The sequence below is a fragment of the Parasteatoda tepidariorum genome, chromosome 6 (genome assembly GCF_043381705.1).
Source record: "Parasteatoda tepidariorum isolate YZ-2023 chromosome 6, CAS_Ptep_4.0, whole genome shotgun sequence".
Classification (NCBI taxonomy): Eukaryota; Metazoa; Arthropoda; class Arachnida; order Araneae; family Theridiidae; genus Parasteatoda; species Parasteatoda tepidariorum.
The window spans coordinates 79,269,976-79,292,607 of record NC_092209.1 but is presented as its reverse complement, the minus strand read 5'-3'; the positions used below and the strand labels follow the sequence as shown (position 1 = coordinate 79,292,607).

General features: G+C 32.1%; 1 protein-coding gene across 1 annotated transcript in view; it reads right to left on the bottom strand.

Annotated features, from left to right (window-relative positions):
- Nucleotides 1-22,632, bottom strand: part of LOC107456849 (protein Skeletor knk) — a 40,010-nt gene that overhangs the window by 876 nt on the left and 16,502 nt on the right. The window contains exons 6-15 of the mRNA XM_043044260.2: nt 21,502-21,574; nt 19,896-20,070; nt 13,111-13,216; nt 12,803-12,939; nt 10,801-10,942; nt 9,456-9,566; nt 8,216-8,398; nt 5,115-5,308; nt 2,918-2,978; nt 956-1,125 (exon numbers count right to left, since the gene is read on the bottom strand). Of these exons, the coding sequence (XP_042900194.1) occupies nt 956-1,125; nt 2,918-2,978; nt 5,115-5,308; nt 8,216-8,398; nt 9,456-9,566; nt 10,801-10,942; nt 12,803-12,939; nt 13,111-13,216; nt 19,896-20,070; nt 21,502-21,574 (1,352 nt within the window). The remainder of the gene's footprint in view (nt 1-955; nt 1,126-2,917; nt 2,979-5,114; nt 5,309-8,215; nt 8,399-9,455; nt 9,567-10,800; nt 10,943-12,802; nt 12,940-13,110; nt 13,217-19,895; nt 20,071-21,501; nt 21,575-22,632) is intronic.

The window sequence follows — 22,632 nt, the reverse complement described above, 5'->3', positions numbered from 1 at the left end:
TAATTGAAAATAAAGAAATCTTTACATAAAATAAAGAATTTGTGTGGGTATATACGACTGCATGCTGCATGCATTCTAAAAGAATTTTTCCTGCTCGCGGATTCATTAAATTTTTTTAAAATTTCATTTTAACTTACCTCATTACCAATTTAACAGTGAGTATATTCAATAGCATAAACTCGAAGGAAATACCTCTAATGAGTTTTTATACAAAATAATATAATCCAAAGCAGTTGGAAGAAATTTTGTCACAGTCCTCGTAAGAAGGCTGTGGCAAACTTCAGACTCTCAACAGGACATGACTGCTTGGCAGAGCACCTCAATAGAATAGGTATCCTTCCATCTAGTGAGTGCCAAATCTGCAATTCGGGAACCATGAACTCAGACCACTTGCTTGTATGTCCTTTACTGGACAAACAATCCCAAGAGCGGGGTGATCTCTGTAAACTTTACTGGGATGCCAGAGATCACATGAACTCTCTGTAAAGACTACTCCTCATTCTTCACTATATATATAGTTTTTTTCTTACTTTAATTTCATCTATGTGTTCTTTTTGTGTTAATATGCGTTTCTCATGTGTTTTCTCTGTTATTGTAATTTTGTTCCTTTTTACTCCTTGTTTATATCCACTTAAAGTTGAACATTGTATATGGATTGATATTTCCAATAAAGCCATATGTAACAACAATATAATAGGCAATATAAAAGCAATAGAGGCAATATAATAGCAACAAAAATCTTACGTGTATATGGAAAATTGTAAATAGCAATAAACACGCGACACAATTTTGAATAAAATATGAGAAAATTCTTAACTCTGAAATAAATGTGAGATTTATAACTCATAATTAAAATTTGTAAACAAATATTTTTATTCGCGAAGTTCATTAAATTATTACTTGTATTTATATTTCGATTAAGTTTGTAAAATATAGAAAGGGGAAAACAAATTACTTGATAGTAAAGAAGATCAGGAACTGTAGCGTTAGGCGTCCAATGTAGAATGGATGGTTCTCCTTCCGCACACTCCAGTTTTAGTGTTTTCCGAAATTTGGGAAAAGTAGGAAAATCATCGTCTGAATAACGATGGGAAGAGTTGTGCACCCACGCACACAGACGACCAGCTGCAGAAAAGAAATAATTCTATTCAATGGAATCATAAATGGCAAAATAGGATAATTTGGAGTTGATCAATAAATACAAAGAGTTACATTAAATAGAAACAAAAACTACAGTAAATAAAGGGTAATAAAATAAAATCTGTATATTCTTAATTTAAAATAACAAAATGGCAATACGGTATCAATATGATTTTTTTAAGAAAAATTATTTCATTCAAATGATTGCCTTTGCCCTCAAACCTTTTTTTTTCTCTGAAAATTCGATTTTTGATTACTTTTCCTCATACATCTGCACTTATTTCACCAGTTAAACAAATGTCGTTAGTTTTAATCATTTTGATGAGTGTATGTGGTTTATTGGAATTAACCAATTATTGAATATTAACCCTTTCACTCAGAATTTATAATTGAACATTTTTCATAATTTTGTATTAACTTAAGCTAAAATAAGATCAAATATTTTATTTAGCCTTTTAATAATATATGGTTGGGAATTGCAGCATGACACACCGGTGTCTTTTCTGAGTTAAAAGTAATATCCTCTAGACCAGGGATGGCGAACTAATGGCACGCGTGCCATTTATGGCACGAGATACAATATTTTGGGCACGCCGCCGATCACAGTTGTTATTACACAAATGTTATTACACTATGAAGCATATGTAACAGCTAAATTAAAATTTAAAAAAGAAAAACAAAATAATAAACAATTATTAATAAAAAAATTAACTATTAATATGTTACCTAATAAACAATTAATAACCATAAAAAACAAGCTAACAATAAATAACTAGCAAAAAAAAAATAACAGTCCTGCTTAAACTAACACCTTACAACCTAATATAAGTTATTTGTCATCTAATCTGCAGCAACAGAAGTCACACTGATGTTACTTTATGTTGTTTTAAGACATGGCTAAATGCATTTTTTTTTCAATGTAAATAAAGAGTTTTGAGTTGATAGTATTTAGTGTTATTATTTTCCCAATAATCACGAGGTCAAAATTATTTGATGGCACGTCTATGACCTCATTAAACAATTTTTTAGAAACATTGGCACGTTGGTGTATAAAGGTTCGCCACCCCTGCTCTAGACAATAATTTTTTAAAATTTGCATTTGTTTGCAGTTACTTAGATGCTAGAGAAACAGTTACTGATCACTGAAACTTCTTTAACTTATAAACTAACTTACTGATAAATTTTTGAAAGTAAATAAAAAAAAAATTTCAAGCTGCTTTTTGTGGATTTTATATTTTAGTACAAATATAATTCCGATAATCTAACAGATTTTTTGGCTAGCTAATAGACTATTTTTGTAATTAAAAAATACCAAACCATAATTTTGCTCTTTATTAGAATGTCAGAAAAAAATACATAAAAGGATCACCGGTGTACTTGCGTCAAAGGGTTAACCCAAAGAATAAAATCGTATGGTGATACAAAAAATTACAATTATTTGAATAAATTGGATCCAAATACAAAATGCAATGTTTTTTAAGCATGTATCATTTTTGATATACTTTTCCAAATTTCTTATAGTAAACGATGAATATTTATTAAAAAGAAAATATAGAATTAAGGAAAGTGACCAATCCGCAAGTTGTCATTAGACTAAAATCACTTAAAAAAAATGCATTATAATTTCGAACCCCTTAAGATGAATCTTCAATTTTGAATAGTCTATTTTAATTTTTCTAGCCAACAACATTCAAAATTATCACAAGTTGATTTCAAGCGGAAAAAATTTATTAATTTGAAATATTCTCACTGAAAATAAAATTATGTGTCAACTCACCGACTGATGGATGAGGTCTACCTCTTCTGTCGAATTCTACGCCAGCGTAGATTTTCTTTCCCTAGAAAAAAACATCTATGGTTAGTTTATTTATACTTTTATTAAAATCGCTTTTTCACTGGATGAAATTGGAATTTCTGCCAATTAGAAATTAAAATAAATGTAATTCAATCTCTGGATAAATTTAAAATAACTAAATTAATTTTAATATTGATATACATACTACATTTTAGAATTAAAGTAGATTTTAATCATTTTACATCTAATTTCAGTATTCTAATCTTTCCTTAATTACAAAATTTTTTGCCACCTTTTGTTTTTCAAATATAGTTATCAGTTTATTACATTTTATCATGTATTCTGACATATAAGCTAAATACGGTGTTTAATGAAAATGTTTCTTGTATAGATGATGTTTGAGACAGCTGACACTGTCTTCTGTATGCAGATGTAGTTCATTTTACAATATTAGTCTTATCGTTCAAAATGCACAAACATACTTATCAACGCGTGCTAAAATAGAATATCAAACACAGTACATCGTCGAAAAAGTGGTTTCTACATGAACAAGGCAACCATATAATTAAAAATTTTAAAAAATATATGTATGAGTTATTTCAAGAAATACTTTCAGAAAATTTTTCAGAAAAAAATTTTCGTGAATCATAGCATATTTGAGTTTATTTTTACGATTCTGCTGACGAATCACAGAATTAGCTGCTTGAAAATCACTTGAATAAACAAGAATCAAAAAGTGGTGGACCGTCACCAAACAAAGACCACTCGGGAAAGACTTTTCGTTAAGGCCAGGACCCACCCAAGGCTGTTGTGCCACTGAAGAAGACGAAAAGGAATAAACAAATGTAAGAGAGCAATTGCTTTTTAAGTAGCTATTTGCTGGAACAATTTCTGACTTTTGTTTCTGCTTTTATTTCTAGTTAAATCACCAACTACATCAAAATGAGTTTTCATGCATACAAACGTTTCAAACATATCTTTATAGATAATGCATATGGCCAACCAAACTTGTTTGTAGACTGTAGTATTTTATGAAATTATTCTTTTATCGAACTGTATATTATTTAACTTGTGTGAGTTAGTCACAGTTCATGTTTTTTTGCTTTTTTGCTTTTTCTTTTTTTAATGTTCGTAAGCTAATTTTTTTTAATATTTTAAAAGTTCTCCAACCAACATTGTATTGTTTTGGCTTGTAAAAACGTTCAAAAGTTGAGAATTGGGTATTTTTAACTCGAGAAGTAAAGTGATCATGTCTTAGCACGTGATTCAACTCAGTTTCAAATATTTAAAATCAACATAACTCTTCTCTGCAAGATATAACATGCAGCTTAAAAATACTTTTTTCAAATGCAATACATGGGGGTAAAAATATTTAGTTTAGTGTAATTTACTTCTGGATATATGACGAAACATTCAAAAGTAAAATTAACATTACAGTTGGAACCATATTTTAAAAGTTTTAAATATAAACCCACCGATAAAAGCATGTTTACTTAAAGAAAGTATCAGGGATGAGAGTAGTCAGAAAGTAAAAAAGAGGAAATCCAAAAAACAAAAAAAAAGAAGGAAAAAAAAAATATATATATATATATAAACAAAAATTTGACAAAAAAGTGCGATTTTTAAACTTGTAAACCATGTGAATATAAATCCNGCGTACCCAGATGCAGGTAGAACTAATTACAATATTTATTGCATGGGTTTCATTTTATTCAAACTGCTCTTTACTGTAAGAATAACTTACTTATAGTATAAATAAGGAAATAAAAGATATTAAAGGCATCTCGCTTTACATTTTGTGCACTACATTGTCATCGCAAAAGGCACACTTAAAATAAGAAATTTAGGAACAAATTGAACTTTAATATCGTACAAATTTGTAACTAACTTTATACGGTGGCAAGTTGAATCATAGTAATCACTCCTTAACATGATTACCCTGCAATATTGTTCAACTTGAATGGAAACGAGGTTAAGTTTTGCCACAAATTTCATACGGTGGCAAATTGAATCATACTGTTCAATCCTTATCTTGATTACTCGATAATATGGTTCAACTTGACACCAAATTTACACTTTTTTGAAAGTGCGGGAAATTTTATCATGACACCTACCATTTTATGGTTCAAGCTAGTGAGATTTTGATTCGACATTGAAATGATTTCCTTGAAAGACTTACCTGCCTTTCTTCTTCTGTGTATTTACCGTAACCTCCATGAGAATCATCTGTTATATAGAAAGGATGATAGAATCTGGCATCATAAGGCTCGTTGCCACCTTCAACAATAAAAGTATACCTTCTATTGCGTCTTAAATACAACTCAGGACTCAATAGCCCATTCACATACCATGCTACTCCAGGAGAGGATCTACCTGTTAATATAAAATCGGTTGCATTATTTTAAAGTCCGCGATAATAATACCGATTAAAATTACTGCGAACATAGTAGCAATGTCATCATTTTCATTACAGATTTTAATTTTTTTGAATAGTAAAATAAAATATCTTAAAAATCTTTTGTCAAAAAAAAATTTAAATAGCTTAAAAGAATTCACTTTTTTGTCAAATGTCTTCCTTTTTAGACCACTAAAAAACGCAAAATATCATACAATATAAGACCAATATAGGTGGGAAGAAATGGGCATAACCTGTACTCCAAATAAGGAAACAGGTCACTTGTCCCAGCACAGCAGCTGACGATAGGGCAGGGATAGCCTGTTCGGTAGGGAGCTGGGCCCATGTCCGAGAGTCCGTGGGTTCGAACCCCGTCGGGGCGAAGACTCCCCGTGTAGTAAAATGGTGACGGATGCACGTTAAATCTGTCGAGTCGCAAAGTCCTTCATGTGCCCATAACAAATCAATACCTCTGGGGGTACTGGATTGGAGATTGAGCGTTCTCTGATTCAGGTCAAAATTACGATTTGTGGATGAATGAATGGATGTAGGAATGGGTCCGCCCTATAAACGGGTGTGGCAGAAGTCGAATTCCTGGCCATAGATGGCGCCACTGGAAAAAAAGAATTATTGCACCCTTTTGACTTAACAGGCATACGTCAACAACAACAGCAGCTGATAAACACCCTGTTAGTCAGAGGAAAACAAGACTAATAGAGTAAATAAACGCCTTTAACAACTACACAACTCTAACGTTGGCATTTTATACTGTTTACCAGGGTACTTTCCAATCCCTGTAGCAACCACACTATTGCACCAAGGCACTCTCGATCATAATTGTTGGTCGTTGGAACTGTTCTTTGAGCTGCAAATAAGAGTCCAAAAGCGTCCCATACACGCTTGATGTGATTAAGATCAGGGGACATCCCAGGCCACTCCAATTGTTGAATATCTCCCAATCGGAGGTATCCACCAACTGAGCCTTGTGTGGACGGCCATTAATGCTCAATGAGATCAAAATTGGCCCATATGCTTCCAGGGCTAAAGAGAATAGAAGGGCTGGTTCACTCCTTTGAAGAAACTCTCGCCGCGCCAATCCTCCGATTTTCTCTAGCGACGTCACTTCGGAGCGAAGCTCGCACTTTTACATCAAGAACGGAGCGTTCGACCTTGCTAGCTCTAACTAATATTGGAGCAATTTTTTGTGACATATTCTAAGACACTTGTTATTTTCTATAATGACTTTCCTAAGTTTTTGCAGCGAATTTACAAAAATTTAAAACTATTATCGAAATGCCAGTTTGCGCGATTGCAACTTGCAAAAATTCTGATAAAAAAACAAAAGGAAAAACATATTCCCTAAAGTAAATGAACAATTATGTAAAGAATGGATTCCGAAAGGACACAGTTAATATAAAACAGCAATACGTTTTTTCTATAATGACTTTCCTCAGTTTTTGCAGTGAATTTACAAANCTGTTTGTTTAATAAATATGCTTTAGAAGTATTAAGCTGTTCCCGTTATTTTTTCGAACCTGATTGGCTCAGTTGTCTAGATTCCACAAATATTATGTATCGTAATAAAAGCATCTACAATTTAAAGGAAAAATGAGTGCACAATTGTATTATTACCAGGATAAAATTTTCTTTTATAAATAAATATGCTATTATTTATCATGTAAGCGTTCATCAAATGGTCAACGAAAGATGCGAAAGTGTGTTATATGTTGACTCTAGTGTAAATAAATTACCTTACATTACTATTTTAATACTTAAATGATATGAAGAAATGTACTGAAAACCAATTAATTCATTTCAGTCATTATGACTTATGTGTTTGAATCATTTAAAGGAAAGTAAAAAGCTTAACTGTCACTGAAGGATGCAAATGCATTTGATAATATGCGTACCCAGATATAAGTAAATTCTTTCAATACAGAAAGTTTCAAAATTTATAAAACTATGATATTTATTAAAATGAAAGATAAGATGGATTAGGAAAACAAACTTAATTTGGAATAAAAATATTCAAACTCTGGTCTGTAGAATATGTGACAACGTCACGAAGAAATAAGTAAGAAATTTACTCGTGAATGATATTCCTTTTTTTTATCTCTTAAAATAAGTTTCTAAAAATTCATATAAGTTTTCAAATTTCTTTGTCAGTACACAATATCTATCATCCTTCCTCTACTTTCGACGTCAAGACAAAAACAAGTTAATAAAATGAAAATCTTAACAGAAATTTTCTTATAACAATGAGTAAATGATCACTATTTAAAACAAAAACAGAGAAAAAATTCATAAAAGAGTATTTAAAAGTGAAATAACTTTCGAACAAAGTGGAATTTCTAAAAACCTTCGGTATTAGTTCACAGATCAAAATAACCTTTTTAGCAAGTCAAATTTAAACTACGTAGACGCCCTTTTTTGGAATACAGATTTGCTCGCGTGGTATTTTTTACTACATGCTTAACAGTTAACAATTCTCAAATTAACTGACGAATATTAAAAAATTTTATTCCATCACACTTCCTATACGTTCTTTTACAAATCTTCGTAATTTACTGTTTCGAAATGCTATTGTTTTCTCATAGCAGAACAAAAGCAACAAAAATTTGAACACCAAAAACAGCGGCAATGGGAGCTTACGCTTCTTTAACGTGTATTTACGTGTACATGTTTACGTGTTAATAGAAAAAATGATAGTTAACGAAAAAAATATTCATCTAAATTATAAAAGTACAAAGTTACATCCATTTTTTACTCATTTGAATTATATGTGTAAGCAAGACAATCATTCTATATTTCTATCAAGTTTTTATGAACAGAATAATTAATAATCTCATATAAGATACATTTTTTATAGATAAACATAAAAATACCTGTGATTCCATGATAGCCTTTTATATTTCCTGGAACGCCTACTCTAACTGTAAATGTAGTTATCTGTGGATCTCTGATTCTTAATGGACCCCAAGATTTTATTACAGGTTGTGATCTGGGTCTGGAAAACGGTACACAGTTTTTCTCTCCAGGTTTACGTCCAAGATTGAGTTTCAGATCGCCTGTAAATATTATTTGTCAAATTTTCTAAAAATCTGAATGTTTAGATCAAAATAGTAAAAAATTTCAGTAAAATTTTTTTTTTGTTTAAAGAACAATGCAGTCAAAATTTACAAATTCATTTTATACTAAGTGTTTTTTTAATCACAAACCTTAATATGTATTTTTATAAGTCTCGTCAAAAGTGAAGTAAAGAAGCAAGCACAGGTTGAAAGTTAATGTACAAGTGAAAAGCAATCCCTATCAAAACCTGGTGCACCACTGTAGAGGGAAGACTGGTTTTTAAGCAACAAAACCTATTTGATTGTCCGAAGAAACTGAAGTTAAAATGAAATTATAAAAGCATCTTCAAATTTAATCTTGTAATCAAACAGGTTTCGATGTTTTCAATCGCCTTCTTCAATGGCGTTTCGGCTGACTTCGATAACGTTATTTTCTACTCTTAAGCATTAATTTGCCCCCCCTCCGCCCTAGTTTGCACTAATTTTTACCTTATTTTTGATTAGATATTATGCACAGCTAGTATGAAGGATCCCATTTTCCCTTCACATAATATAATAATGAAAAAATAAATTTAAAAAATTGCTTAAAAATTATTCTTTTTTTAGTTCATTCGTAAAAAAGTGCCTAAAATGTAGTTATTTTGCTCTAGCATATAAAAAAAAGTTTGATTAGTTTTATTTAATTAGTTTTAATTTATAAGTTTACTAATTTTAATTTTTCCGGAATCTTCAGAAATGCCGAAAAAAATTTAAGTCATCCTTTCCCCCAAAATTGCATACGCTAATTTTTAAACGGTTTTACAATCATTTGATTAGAAATCTTATTATCGCCAAACACTAACAAAATTTTTGATAAAACCAAAAATAAAACAAATTAAATAAAACATTCGATTCCGAATAAATTTTAAGAATCAATCTCTGAAAGAAAAGATGAGATTTCTCAGTATTGTTTTAATTGTGTTAAGTTTAAGATATTGAGTTGAAAAATATTAATATTGTTCTACATATGATTTTTAATATAGGTAATATTTCCCCTTATATTTCGGATCATACGTACCTCTTAAGACTAATCTGTGATAAGTTGGTTCCCTGAATCTGTTGTACTTTCCTATGGCCCATACCATATAAGTGTCACCTTCTTGATTGAATACTTTATCACCAGTGTCCTCTAAAATTATAAAATGAGTTTATAAGCAATTCGAACTCATTTTTACTTAATTCCTTAAATGAGAAATAAAAATTTATAACAAACTAATTTCTTTTAAAAAAAAATTTATATTTCTCTTATAAATTTTTTTTCGAATGAATAAAAGAAATTTTTCAAAACTAATACCAACCCAAATTAATAAGCTCGAACCCGGAAAATTACAAAATTAAAAAAAAAATTTATGAATAAATTTCAGTCACAATTTTTAACTTTACCATATGAAGCAAATTTCTGTAATTTATAAACAAATAATCCCTAATAAAATTTTTGAAACATGGCTTAGATGCAGATTTGATTTTGTTAATTGGAACATCTTTGCCATATTAAAAAAAAGCATAACCTTCGTTGATTTTACCCTGCTTAACTTTAGGTAAACTGAATTAATAAGTTTAAGTTATCACTGGTAAGTTTACAGGGGAAACACGAAAGGATCCAGCCCAAAAAATCCTATCTGATTAAATCTTTTATAGTTTGAGCTTATGCTTTTATCAAAATAATTTTTTTCCAATACAAATTATCAACTTGGGACAAACTATCCTTCATTGGGGACTTTCTGATGGAACTAACCCGCATTTGCGTTACATGGAGAGGATAACCGCAAAAGCATCTCATGGTTAGCTGACGGCAAGGAGAATCTAACTCCATGATTCGTCTATCACTGATGATGTTTTACGTCAGCTCAGTGGACGGTGCGGATCGGCAATTGGAATTCGTATCAACAGCCACCACTGGGATTCGAACCTAGGTCGCATCATTGGAAGGTGAGCGCTGTATCCCTTGAGCCTTAGTGGCTCTAATGTATGTATTGTGGTTTGCTTATGGCCCCCCGAAGGAAATAAATACTGGAGAAAATTAACTGTAGTAAATTTTGACCTTCGAGAGTTGGCCCGAGCTATAGCACCCAGCTAAATGATACTGAGTATAGTTAATCTCTATTTTCATGAATTAAGCTTCTAAATTCCGCATTTTGTTTCATCTAATAACGTAAAGTCACCAGGACGTGCAACAAAAAAATTAATAAAAAAATTAGGAATTATTTTTTTACCCTTAATACTTACGTCTCGGTACATGCTTTTCAGTTTTGTGCGTAAATTCGAAGTATTGAATAACAACGATTCATTTATTATTTATTTATTTTTTACTTTGTACGAAGAGCGGATATACGGCTAGTGAAAAAAAATAACAAAAAACAAACCTGTGTTAAGAAGATTTCTTCTATATGTTAAAGTAGTGATTCCATTATTCCTTACATATGTATGAATTTGATAGGCATTTGCTACTCCTCCAACTTTCTCGTCTAAGCAAACGCCGCCATTCTTTCCCAGAACATTGGAACACTAGAAAAATACATTTTAATTACTAGTTTTATTAATTTATGTTATAAAAATTATCAACTTTTTAATTAATTCATGAAAGCATTTTTAATGGAATTGTTTTCATATTTTTATTGATATTTACAAAACTCCTTACTCGATTTAAAGCAGAAATCGATTAGCAATGGAAGCAAGAAAATTTAAAATGTATGTAATTAAGTAATTCGAAAAAAAATCGGAACGTATCTTTCATTTTATACTCTAATTATTGTTTGATTAGCAATATTTAACCTATTTTTATTGATTGTTATGTTATAGGCATCTTCTTAAAGAAAAAGTATTCGCAATTGGGTATAATATAAAAAAAACACAACTACTTCCACTTAGTAGGAATAACATTTACCATGACGCAATGCTAAATTCTATGCCACTATCCACATAAATGCCACTATCCACATAAATCAATTATTAATCAAAAATCGAATATCAATTACTTTTCTTTATAATGCAATAAAATCTGGCNGTTTAACGCTACATTTTTATTGGCCGGGAAATCACGTGGTAGGATCCAGTTTTCCCTCATTCATTTCCATATTGTTTTGGTTCTCACTGGCATAAAAATAATAAAAGTCATTAAAGTATTGTTTTTCTATAAATATTTTTCTAGTTTGATTCGATACACATATAATTTAATAGGGGAGTATTTTTTATTTTCAAATTTAGTGAATAACAATTGTAAAAATGAGTGGAAACAATCCCACGGACAATGCGACGAATTTAAGGTTATGTCAAGGTACGTCTCTTGTGAATATCAATTGATTGTTAGGTTTTCTCTTCTGAAATCACATTATGACGCATTCACATACATTATTAATACAAATAAATTTTCCAGGGCGAGACGATGAGGCAACCACAAGCACTTCCACTGGTTCAAGAGGCCCACGAGGGAAAAATGTACACTATTACCGTTATTACAGAGCACGGAAGCGAGCGGAGCAGGAAAAAGAGTCGTTGAATAGAACTAGTGATCCTTCTACGACTGCTGATTCTTCTACAATTTACGTCGCAGGTTGCGAAGTTTAACTTCCCACACGCGGAGGGACTCCACGCGCTATTTTTTTAATTTACGATGCTTTCTTCGCAATATTTAACCGTTAGTTTAATGATATGTGCCATCATAAACAGGCGTCTGTATAAAATGAAAACAAAGTTTGACAGGATGGGGTAGACCTACCTGACAGAGAATTAAACAGCAATGTAGGGTCGGAAACTTATTCGTAACGAAGCCCCCCAGTATAGTGCAGTCTGTAAGGAGATCGCTCATTTAGCTGTGTAGAACCTTGGGAATCTCAATCGTTTTGTAATATGCTGGCTGCGTATTCGCCAAACGTTCGTAGTCAGCATTTGTGCATTCACGTGCGAAGAATGCATGTCTCATTATTCCTCATTGCGAAATTAAGCGAACCTTCATTAGATAAAAAGGATGATCATCAGTAATATTAGGTAGGCCCAATTTTTGATCCAATCACCCATTTACTAAGAAGTAAATGGACGATTTAGATTAATTCATATTTTTCATTCTTGCACACATGCTATTTTCCCTAATTAGGATTTTATTTCTGACCCTGAATTTTCATTCAGATTTGAGTCATTTAGGTCTATCCTATCCTTTCTAGAGTTTTTTCCCTCCCGTTTTCAATCGTTCTTTCAGTTTCCTTTTATTTGCTCTATCATAAACGATTGCAATAAAGTTAAATTTCGAATTTTATCAAATTTAAATATTCTAATTTATTGCTTGATTTTTTTTATATCGAGATTTATAATATATCTGCTTCTTAATATTAAGCATTCATAGAAATCAAAATTCAAAATGCATCAATTTACCGGAAACTTTCCAGAAATATTATAATCCGCAGCAGTTCCCAAAAGGCCATCCATGTAGCACACAGCAACATCTGATCCAATCATCTGAGAACTATTTTCAGACCCGCTGATACCAAGGGCCATGTACTCATCTTCAGCTAAAAGATGACAAAAAAGTATGTAAATTCTACTGCCCTAATTTATGTGTTTTTATGTATTAAAATATGCTTAACAAATTTTAAGAACTCAAAATTTTCCATAAGCTAAATAGTAGGTTGGCTATATGTAACAATAAATTATTCAGCTAAATATTTAAACAAGATGTTTACCTATTTGTCCGGCAAGCTCAAATGTAATAGCAGGACCGAATATTTCCCAACTTAATCTGAAGTCTCTATGCAACTGCTCGCAGTTTGGCAACGGAGATTCTACTTCCTGTAAAAAAACAAGATTTAATTCAATACCAGACAATCAAGAAATAACTATTACTTTTTTAATAGGGGAAGTTCAACCCAAATATAGTTGTTATAAATAGACATATTCAAGAGCCTGAATATGTCTATTTATAACAACTATACCGGCTCTTTTTTTCAGCAGAATAATGTAGCATATAAAAACTAAACAAAAATATGCTTATTATACAGCTTGTTTGCAGTAAAAATGGTGTCAAAAACATGAAAAACAAAACGGCGTGTGTTCCGTTTTTTTCTTTTTTTTTCCGACAGAACTTTCAATTGTGAAGGCTGTACGGCTGTATAAAGCTGCACCTAAAAATTTCAAGCAGGGATGCGGAATTAAATTTATTTTGATTGCATTTATATTATTTTTAATAAAAATACGTAGAAATTTTTCAATAATTGATTTTTCAAGGAATGGAACGGTTTTAACTGAGGCGTAGCTAGGGTTTACACAGCCCAGGGACAAACTCAGTTTTTGCCTTATGGTGCGAGACTTGTAGGGATCTTTTCCGGCACTTGACATTTGACTGTAAAATGTTACATGAGTAAGGTTTCTCAACAAAAAATAAAGCACTTTTTTTTTAAAACAACGTAACTTGATAACTTACTTTTCGATTCAGTTTAAAATTTAACAGTGTTTGTTCCTAATGTATAGTTTCAATTCTACACTTAGATATTTCTGACTGCGTTCAACGTGTTTTATTGATTGATTAGCATTTATTCTATAAGCATTTTTCATTAAATACATTTTATTTTGTTTCATAAACGTCGTTGAACAGCCAAGTCCATTTTGAGTTTACGTCTACCAACATTCAACTATGTAGTCTTGTAATTTTGAACTCAATCCAGAAGACAAGAGAACTCCTGGATGAAGTAATGGGGGAAATTTAGTCTTCGAGCGAGACTTCTTGATGAAACTAAACCGCATTTGCGCGATGAGCGAAGAACCTCAAAAGCCTTCCACAGTTATTTTGACGGCAAGGGAACTCTAACCCATGATCCGTTTACCACTAATGATATTTTACGTCAGCACTGTGGTCGGTGTGAGCCGTGTGCAGAAATCGTATCAACCAGCCATAGCTGGTATTCGAACCTGGTTCACGTCATTAGGAGGCGAACGTTTTATCCCCTGAGCTACCACATCTCTCATTCAATATATGTAAATAATTTTAAAAAAACTTTGGGTAAAACAAACTACAATGATAATAATTGAGAGAGATCCATGGTAGGAGATAGAGTACTTGTCTCCTTTCTGCAGTGAACCGGGTGACAAACATGTGTAAAGAAAATAGTGAAATTATACATACTATTATATGTATGAGTGATGGAGGAATGTTCAATTTATCTGGAATAACTGTGGATCCATAATTTTCTTGAGTTCTTATGTTGTAGATGCTTAACCAATCAACATCATCCATGGTCATTTTACCTGGCAGCAGGAGGTGGACATCTTTTCCCGAGTAAGGTGTCAGACCATTTAAACTAAACAAATGTAAGTATATTAAGATGACACACATTTAATAGTGTTTTTCCAACAATTCAAGGATTATTATTTTATTAAAAACCATACTAAATGAAAAGCTTAGGAAGTTCTGAGTGAAATTTTTGAAAAAAATTCAAATTTCTTGGAAGATTTCATTTCAATTTTATTAAGCTTTAAAACATTACATTAATTTTAATATGCATCATAGTTTTAATGGATAAAGGTACTGTTGCAAGTTAAGAATAAACCATTTTCTCTAATGGAGAGAGCCTGTTTGCATCTAAGTGCACGCTAAATGGATGCCAAGCTCCAAGCGCGAATGAATCTCAACATCGCAAACTCTTAAAACGACGTAACATTGCCTTTTTGCTTATAAAAAATAGCATGAATTAAATTTCTGCCCGACAAGTTTAGCTTTTAAAAGCTTTTATATTGCTTTGAATGCATAATTATATAATCTGATAGCTAAATGAAACAGGACTATATACAGTCGCGAACGATTATCTGAATCCTATACCTTAATTGTCTTTTAACTTGCAGCAGAATATTAGTGACAATTGTAGTGTCTTCGGGGTCGAAGAAGGCTCCAAACGCTTTTAACAATAAATAGTAGACGAGTGTTGATTTGAGGTTAATTTATGAAACCTGTCGTCACGGGAAAAAGACGCTATTTTTACGAATATAGCAATTTTCATAACTGATGCGAGTTTAAAACAATTATTCACGACTGTTAGGTTAAGTTAAGCCTATCTTTAGCTAGCATCCTTTATGCTAATTTTGAAAACGGCGCAAAGCGTCAATACGAAGAAAAGTCAAAGTTCTGTAAAAAATAAATAATCTAGCTTTTTATACTTCAAAAGGTATTCCAAAGCTGTATTATCTAAACCTATAAAAAATTTTAAAAAATTGAGAATTATTCAAAGTTTTAACTGTTTTCAATTAGGTGAAAAAGTCTAAGAAACTACGAAAATTTTAATTTCTTAAAATAATTAAGTTATTGTCCGTTCTAAAGCCTATTGATACTTTAAGGCAAGATGGTATGCGTAGTTTAAAACTGTAGCCTTGCCTCAGGAGAAAAGCACCTAAATTGTGACTTATTTTCCTTAACGAATTATAGCTTCGAAGGCAGTAAATTGCTCGTTTGGCAGTAAATTGCTCCATTTGGCAGTAAATTGAAAAGGCAATAATAATAGGAATAAAAGACAAGCGTAGATATCGCCAAATGAAAAGCTTGCAGACAAGACAACGTATAGTCTTCATTTATTCCACCTGTTAGCTTATGAACCTTAAAGCTAATTTACTCAAATTAGCAGAAATGTTACTTACACCCTTCATCCACTCAGCTCAAATACGTTTGTTTACCTAACTTTAAGAAAATTTAACCAAGAGAAAAAGTTCTACAAAAATAATAAGTCACTTACTATCCATTTTCATCCGGTACCTTAGTTCCAAAAGGTGTTGGTTGAGGGCCAACGCCAACCCAGAAAAATACATCTGAAAAACATCCGAAATTATGAAATTATATGGTAATGTAATCTGCTAAAATAAAAATCAAGAATTTATTCTTTTAAAGGGCCTGTACATGTTTCAAAACCAAAACAAATAGACACAATATTATTTTAACTCTATTCCTTTTCTTATTGTCATGACATAAGAAATCGTTTGGTTTAAGTAACCCACTTTTTCTAATTATATATTCGAAAAAGAACAGATATATATGCGCCCGCAACGTAGGGGAAGAGCGGGCAAGATGGATCGCTTAAGGAAACTTGGTTCAAAAAATAGTAAACTAGAGAAATTTTATCTCTTTTACATTGTAAACAAATATAGTGGGAACATTGCTCTTACATATCACATACAGAAAATAAATAAATAATAAAGTTCAATAATAATAACTTAACTTAAACGAAAATAGAAGATTGTCCCATCTTGCCCGGGCTACCCGGGCAAGATGGGACACATAATTATACTTCAAAAACCACTGAAATTAATGTCAGAATAAGAGAATAATCGACAAAAAAAAACGTTCCTGAATATCACAGTTACTGCGTAAGAAGCGGCCAAAACCGGAATAAGCTATGCAAGCTTCATGAGCCCATTCTAAGCAATCTGAATATTGTCTGTCAATTAATTAATTATAAATTATTTTTAAAATTTTTTTAAAATGATTTGTTAAGTAATATTTGCTAGTTCATATTTATTTTTGATAATATTACCTTATTTTTTATGCTTTTTGCCAAATCTGGAGAGTTTAATTTTTATATTACACTTTTAGTCTGCTTTGGCCGTCCCATCTTGCCCGGCCCATCTTGCCCGGATACTACATTTTTTAAAAAAGATATCCGCAAATTTGTCAAAATAAATAAATTTTAATTTACACTACTCATTATGTTTGTACAGTAATAACACTACATGGCCACAAATTTGAAAAATTTGTCACAATGTATTAAACAAATAATATCAGCATACAAATCAGGAAAAATATTTTACCACGATATAAGAGAAACAAAACAATGCTTGCACTTATGCAACACCTTGTGAACTGACGAAAAAACTTGTGCATATTGAGAACAACAATATTTTCTTTCCGAAAACGCACTTTAGATGCCGCTATCGTGATGCGCATGGAAAAAAAAAAGCGATGTCCCGTCTTGCCCTACCTTCCGCTACACTATGTACAAAGGCCCGCTTGACCTGATGGAGCTTTAGTTAGTGTATTTCAGATTCAAACAAATGCATATTTTGGTTATTAAAAAGTATAGTATATTAATAAAGATACGTTCCTACAAGAAAAAATTAAAATATGTTATCATGGTAACAAGGCTTACCTGAGTCATTGCCATTATATTGAAGATTGAGAATTGTGATGGTTTTGGAATCCTGGACGACTACGCCCTCGCACTGTACGCCGTGAGAATTTCTGCTCAGTTCCGATATCATCTGCGGAGAAGGTGCTTCGAGACCCTCCGGAATATACACATCCGCCAAATTGTTCTAAAACAAAGAATAAATCATGGATTATATATCATGAACAGAACTAGAGTGCGTTTTTGTGTNAATGAAATAATGAAGAATTATTAACTAAGTAATCTAATTTTAAAAGGTCGTAACCTGTTAGATTTCTGGAAAAATATGTATTGTAAGCAAACGTATGTAAAGTAATTCTATAGGCACCTGTTGATGTATTAATGAAAACAAATATAGACTAATAAAATACCTATTGATCAATAATTGCTAAGTTTTACTGGTGTCAATAAAAATCTGTAGATATCAGTTCATACATTGATAAAACAAGTAGAATACCTAACTGATCAACATCTATTGATACAAGTACCCTACTGATGTCAGTAGTCATCAGTTGAAGTGTGAAATACAGACAAGTATATACCAATAGAGTACCTACTGATCAATATCCATTGATACCAATACACTGCTGATATCAGTTGAAATGTCAATGGGAACAAGTACAGACCAATAGAATTCTATTGATCAATATCTATTGATACCAGTACACTACTGATATCAGTTGAAATGTCAATAGGAACAAGTACAGACCAATAGAATACCCTACTGTTCAACATCTATTGATGCCAATACACTACTGATATCAGTTGACATCAGTTGAAATATCAATAGAAACAAGTACAGACCAATAGAATTCTATTGATATCAATGAATGTTTTTATTGGTTTCTATTGGTCATTTTTTGTAGGGTACCGACTCTTTTTTCAGCAGAATAATGTAGCATATGAAAACTTTGTTTCCAGTAAAAATGGTTTCAAACACATGCAAAACAAAATGGCGCTTGTAGAGCTTTTTTTCGATGAATATATAATTTTGAAGAGTACGGCTGCATAAAGTCGAACCTAGAATTTTCAAGCAGGGATGAGGAACGAAATTTATTTTGATTGCATATATATTATTTTTATAAAAGTGCGTAGGAATTTTTCTGTAACTGATTTTTCAAAGAATGGAATTTTTTTAACGGAGGCGTAGTTTTACACAGCCCAGGGACAAAGTCAGTTTTTACACCCCTTTGCTTTATGGTGTGAGACTTATATGGACCTTTTCGGGCATTTGGCATTAGATTGTAAAATGTTATATGAGTAAGGTTTCTCAACATAAAATAAAGCACTTCTTTTAAAACAGCGTGACTTTATAACTTAATTTTCGATTCAGTATAAAAATTAACGGTGTATGTTACTAATGTATAGTTTCAATTCTATATTTTTGTTGGCGTTTAACGTGTTTTATTGATTGATAAGCATTTATTATATGATCATTTTTCATTAAATACATTTTATTTTATTTTATAAACGCCATTGAACAGCCGAGTTCATTTTGAATTTACGTCTACCAATATTCATCAATGTGGCCTTGTAATTTTGAACCAAATCCAAACGACAAAGGATCTGCAAGATCAAGTTATGGGGGAAATTTCGCCTTCGTGCAAGACTTTTTGATGGAACTAAACCACATTTGCGTGATGAGAGAAAAAACTTCGAAAACCAGCCACGGTTATTCTAACTACAAGAGGAGTGTAACCCATGATCAGTCTACCACTGAGGATATTTTGCGTCAGCACTGTGGTCGGTGCAAGCCATGTGTGGAATTCGTATCAACCAGAAGTAGCTGGTATTCGAGCCCGGTTCACGTCATTAAAAGGCGAACGCTTTATACCAAGAGCTTCGCCTTCCAATGAGGCGAACCGGGTTTGAATCCCAGTCGATACGAATTCCGCACCCGGCTTGCTCCTACCACAGTGGCTGACGTGAAATATACTCAGTGGTAGACGAATGATTGGTTTGATTACCCTTGCCGTCAGGCTAATCGCGGGAGGTTCTCGTGGTCTTCCTCTCCATGCAACGCAAATGCGGGTTAGCTCCATCAAAAAAGTCCTTCACAAAGGCAAAATTTCTCCCAATACTCGATCCAGGAGTTCCCTTGTCTTCTGGATTAGGCTCAAAATTATAAGGTTACGGATTTGAACATTAGTAGTCGTAAACACATAAAATTGGGTCTACTGTTCAACGATGGTTATAAAATGGTATTTCTGCGGATCATCCTTATATAGAGTATATAGAGATCCATGGTAGGAGATAGAGTACTTGTCTCCTTCTGCAGTGAACCGGGTGACAAACATGTGTAAAGAAAATAGTGAAATTACACATACTATTATATGTATGAGTGATGGAGGAATGTTCAATTTATCTGGAATAACTGTGGATCCATAATTTTCTTGAGTTCTTATGTTGTAGATGCTTAACCAATCAACATCATCCATGGTCATTTTACCTGGCAGCAGGAGGTGGACATCTTTTCCAGAGTAAGGTGTCAGACCATTTAAACTAAAAGAAAAAAAGTAAGAATATCAAGATGACGCACATATAAAAAATGTTTTCCGACCAATCAAGGATTACCATTTTATTAAAAACCATACTAAGTGAAAAGCTTAGTGAAAGAAAGTTCTAAGTGAAATTTTGAAAAAAATCACATTTCTTGGGGAATTTCATTTTAATTTGATTAAACTTTTAAAAATTTCATTGATTTTAATAAGTATCACAGATTTTGATGGATAAAGGTACTCTGTTTGCAAGTTAGAAGAAACAATTATCCCTATGGAGAAAACCTGTTTGCATCTAAGTGCCCGCTAAATGGATGCTAGGCTCCAAGCACGAATGAATATCAACATCGCCAACACGACGCTGCTTATAAAAAATAGCCCGAATTAAGTTTCCGTCTGACAAGTTTAACTTTTAAAAGTTTTTATATTGTTTTGAAAGCATAATTATATAATTTTATAGTTGAATATAACGGATTTTAGCCGCGAATGATTACTTAAATCCTATACCGCAATGGTCTTTTAACTTGCAGCGAAGTATTAGTGACAATTGGAATATCTCCGAAGTGGAAGAAGGCTCCAAACACTTTTGACAATAAGTAGTAGACGAGTTAACTGGAGGTTGTAATATGAAAACTCTGTCATCACATAAAAAACGCTTTTTTACCAATAAAATAGCGATTTACATAACCGATGTGAGTTAAAAACAATTATTCATGACTGCTAAATCAAGTTAAGCCTATCTAAAGCCAGCACCCTTTATGCTAATTTTGAAAATGGCGCAAAGCGTCAATATGAAGAAAAGTCTCAGTTTTGTAAAAATAAAAAAGCGTTAATCTAATTTTTTTTATTTTTCAAAAGTTACTCCAACGCTGTGTTATCTGGGCTCAAAAAATTTTGCAAAAACTGAGAATTATTCATTGATTTTGACAATTTTTAATTAGAAGAAAAATTGTCTAAAAAATTACGAAAATTTTAATAACTTTTTAAAATATTTAAGTTATTGTGCTTTAAGTCCAATAAGACTTTAAGGCAAGATGGTATATGTAGTTTAAAACTAGCCTTGCCTCAGGTGTAAGGCACTTAAATTGTGACTTTTTTTCCCCCCTTAACGAAATATAGCTTCGAAAAACACCACTGAAAATTCTCATTTGGCAGTAAATTGCTCCATTTGGCAACAAATGGAAAAGGCAAGAATAATAGAACATGAACAGTCTGAACAAGCGCAGATTTCGCCAAATAAAAGCCTGCAGACAAGACAACGTATAATCTTCATTTATTCCACCTGTTAGCTTATGAACCTTAAAGCTAATTTACTTAAATTGGCAGAAATGTTACTTAGACCCTTCATCCACTCAGCTCAAGTACGTTCGTTTACCTAACTTTAAAAAAAAATTAACCAAGAGATAAAGTTGTACAAAAATAATAAATCACTTACTATCCATTTTCATCCGGTACCTTAGTTCCAAAAGGTGTTGGTTGAGGGCCTACGCCAACCCAGAAAAACACATCTAAAAAACATTATGGAATTAGATGGTTAAGGGAAACAGCGAAGAGAAAAATCAAGAATTCATTCTTTTAAAGGCCTATGCAGGTTTCAAAACCAAAACAAATGGAGACAATATTATTTTAATTCTTTGACTGCGTCCCTCCCGTCTTTTGTGTGACCTTCCCATCAAATCACGATGAGTCATTCGTAATCAAGTCACGCTTAATAATAAAGTATCTTCGAAAATATTCCAACAGATATTCGACAGTGTGTAATTATTGAATTAAAACAAAAATGGCTTATCAAAAGAAAACCATTTTGAGTGCAAAACATTAAAACATCTATGCAAAGCTGAGGTTGGTCAGGACATTTTGGACAAAAAATTTTCTTCATATTCCCTTGTTACTTTAATCACATCTTTTATTTCAATAAAATCGTTTGCACGCGCTTTAAATGCTGACTTCGTCTAACAAGCCTTGGCTGCAATTGCAGCAAACCATATAATTTTGTAGCTATCAAATCTTCTGATATTTACTGTTTCTCTCACAATTTTGGGAAACTCTGAAAAGTTCGCAAATAACATTCTATGGTAGAAGTTGAATAACAAGTTTTTCATGCCACTCTCTTCCTTTTCTTATTGTCATGACATAAGAAATCGTTTGGTTTAAGTAACCCACTTTTTCTAATTATATATTCGAAAAAGAACAGATATATATGAGCCCGCAACGTAGGGGAAGAGCGGGCAAGATGGATCGCTTAAGGAAACTTGGTTCAAAAAATAGTAAACTAGAGCAATTTTATATCTTTTATATTGTAAACAAATATAGTGGGAACATTGCTCTTACATATCACATACAGAAAATAAATAAATAATAAAGTTCAATAATAATAACTTAACTTAAACAAAAATAGAAGATTGTCCCATCTTGCCCGGGCTACCCGGGCAAGATGGGACACATAATTATACTTCAAAAACCACTGAAATTAATGTCAGAATAACAGAATAATCGACAAAAAAAAACGTTCCTGAACATCACAGTTACTGCATAAGAAGCGGCCAAAACCGGAATAAGCACTGCA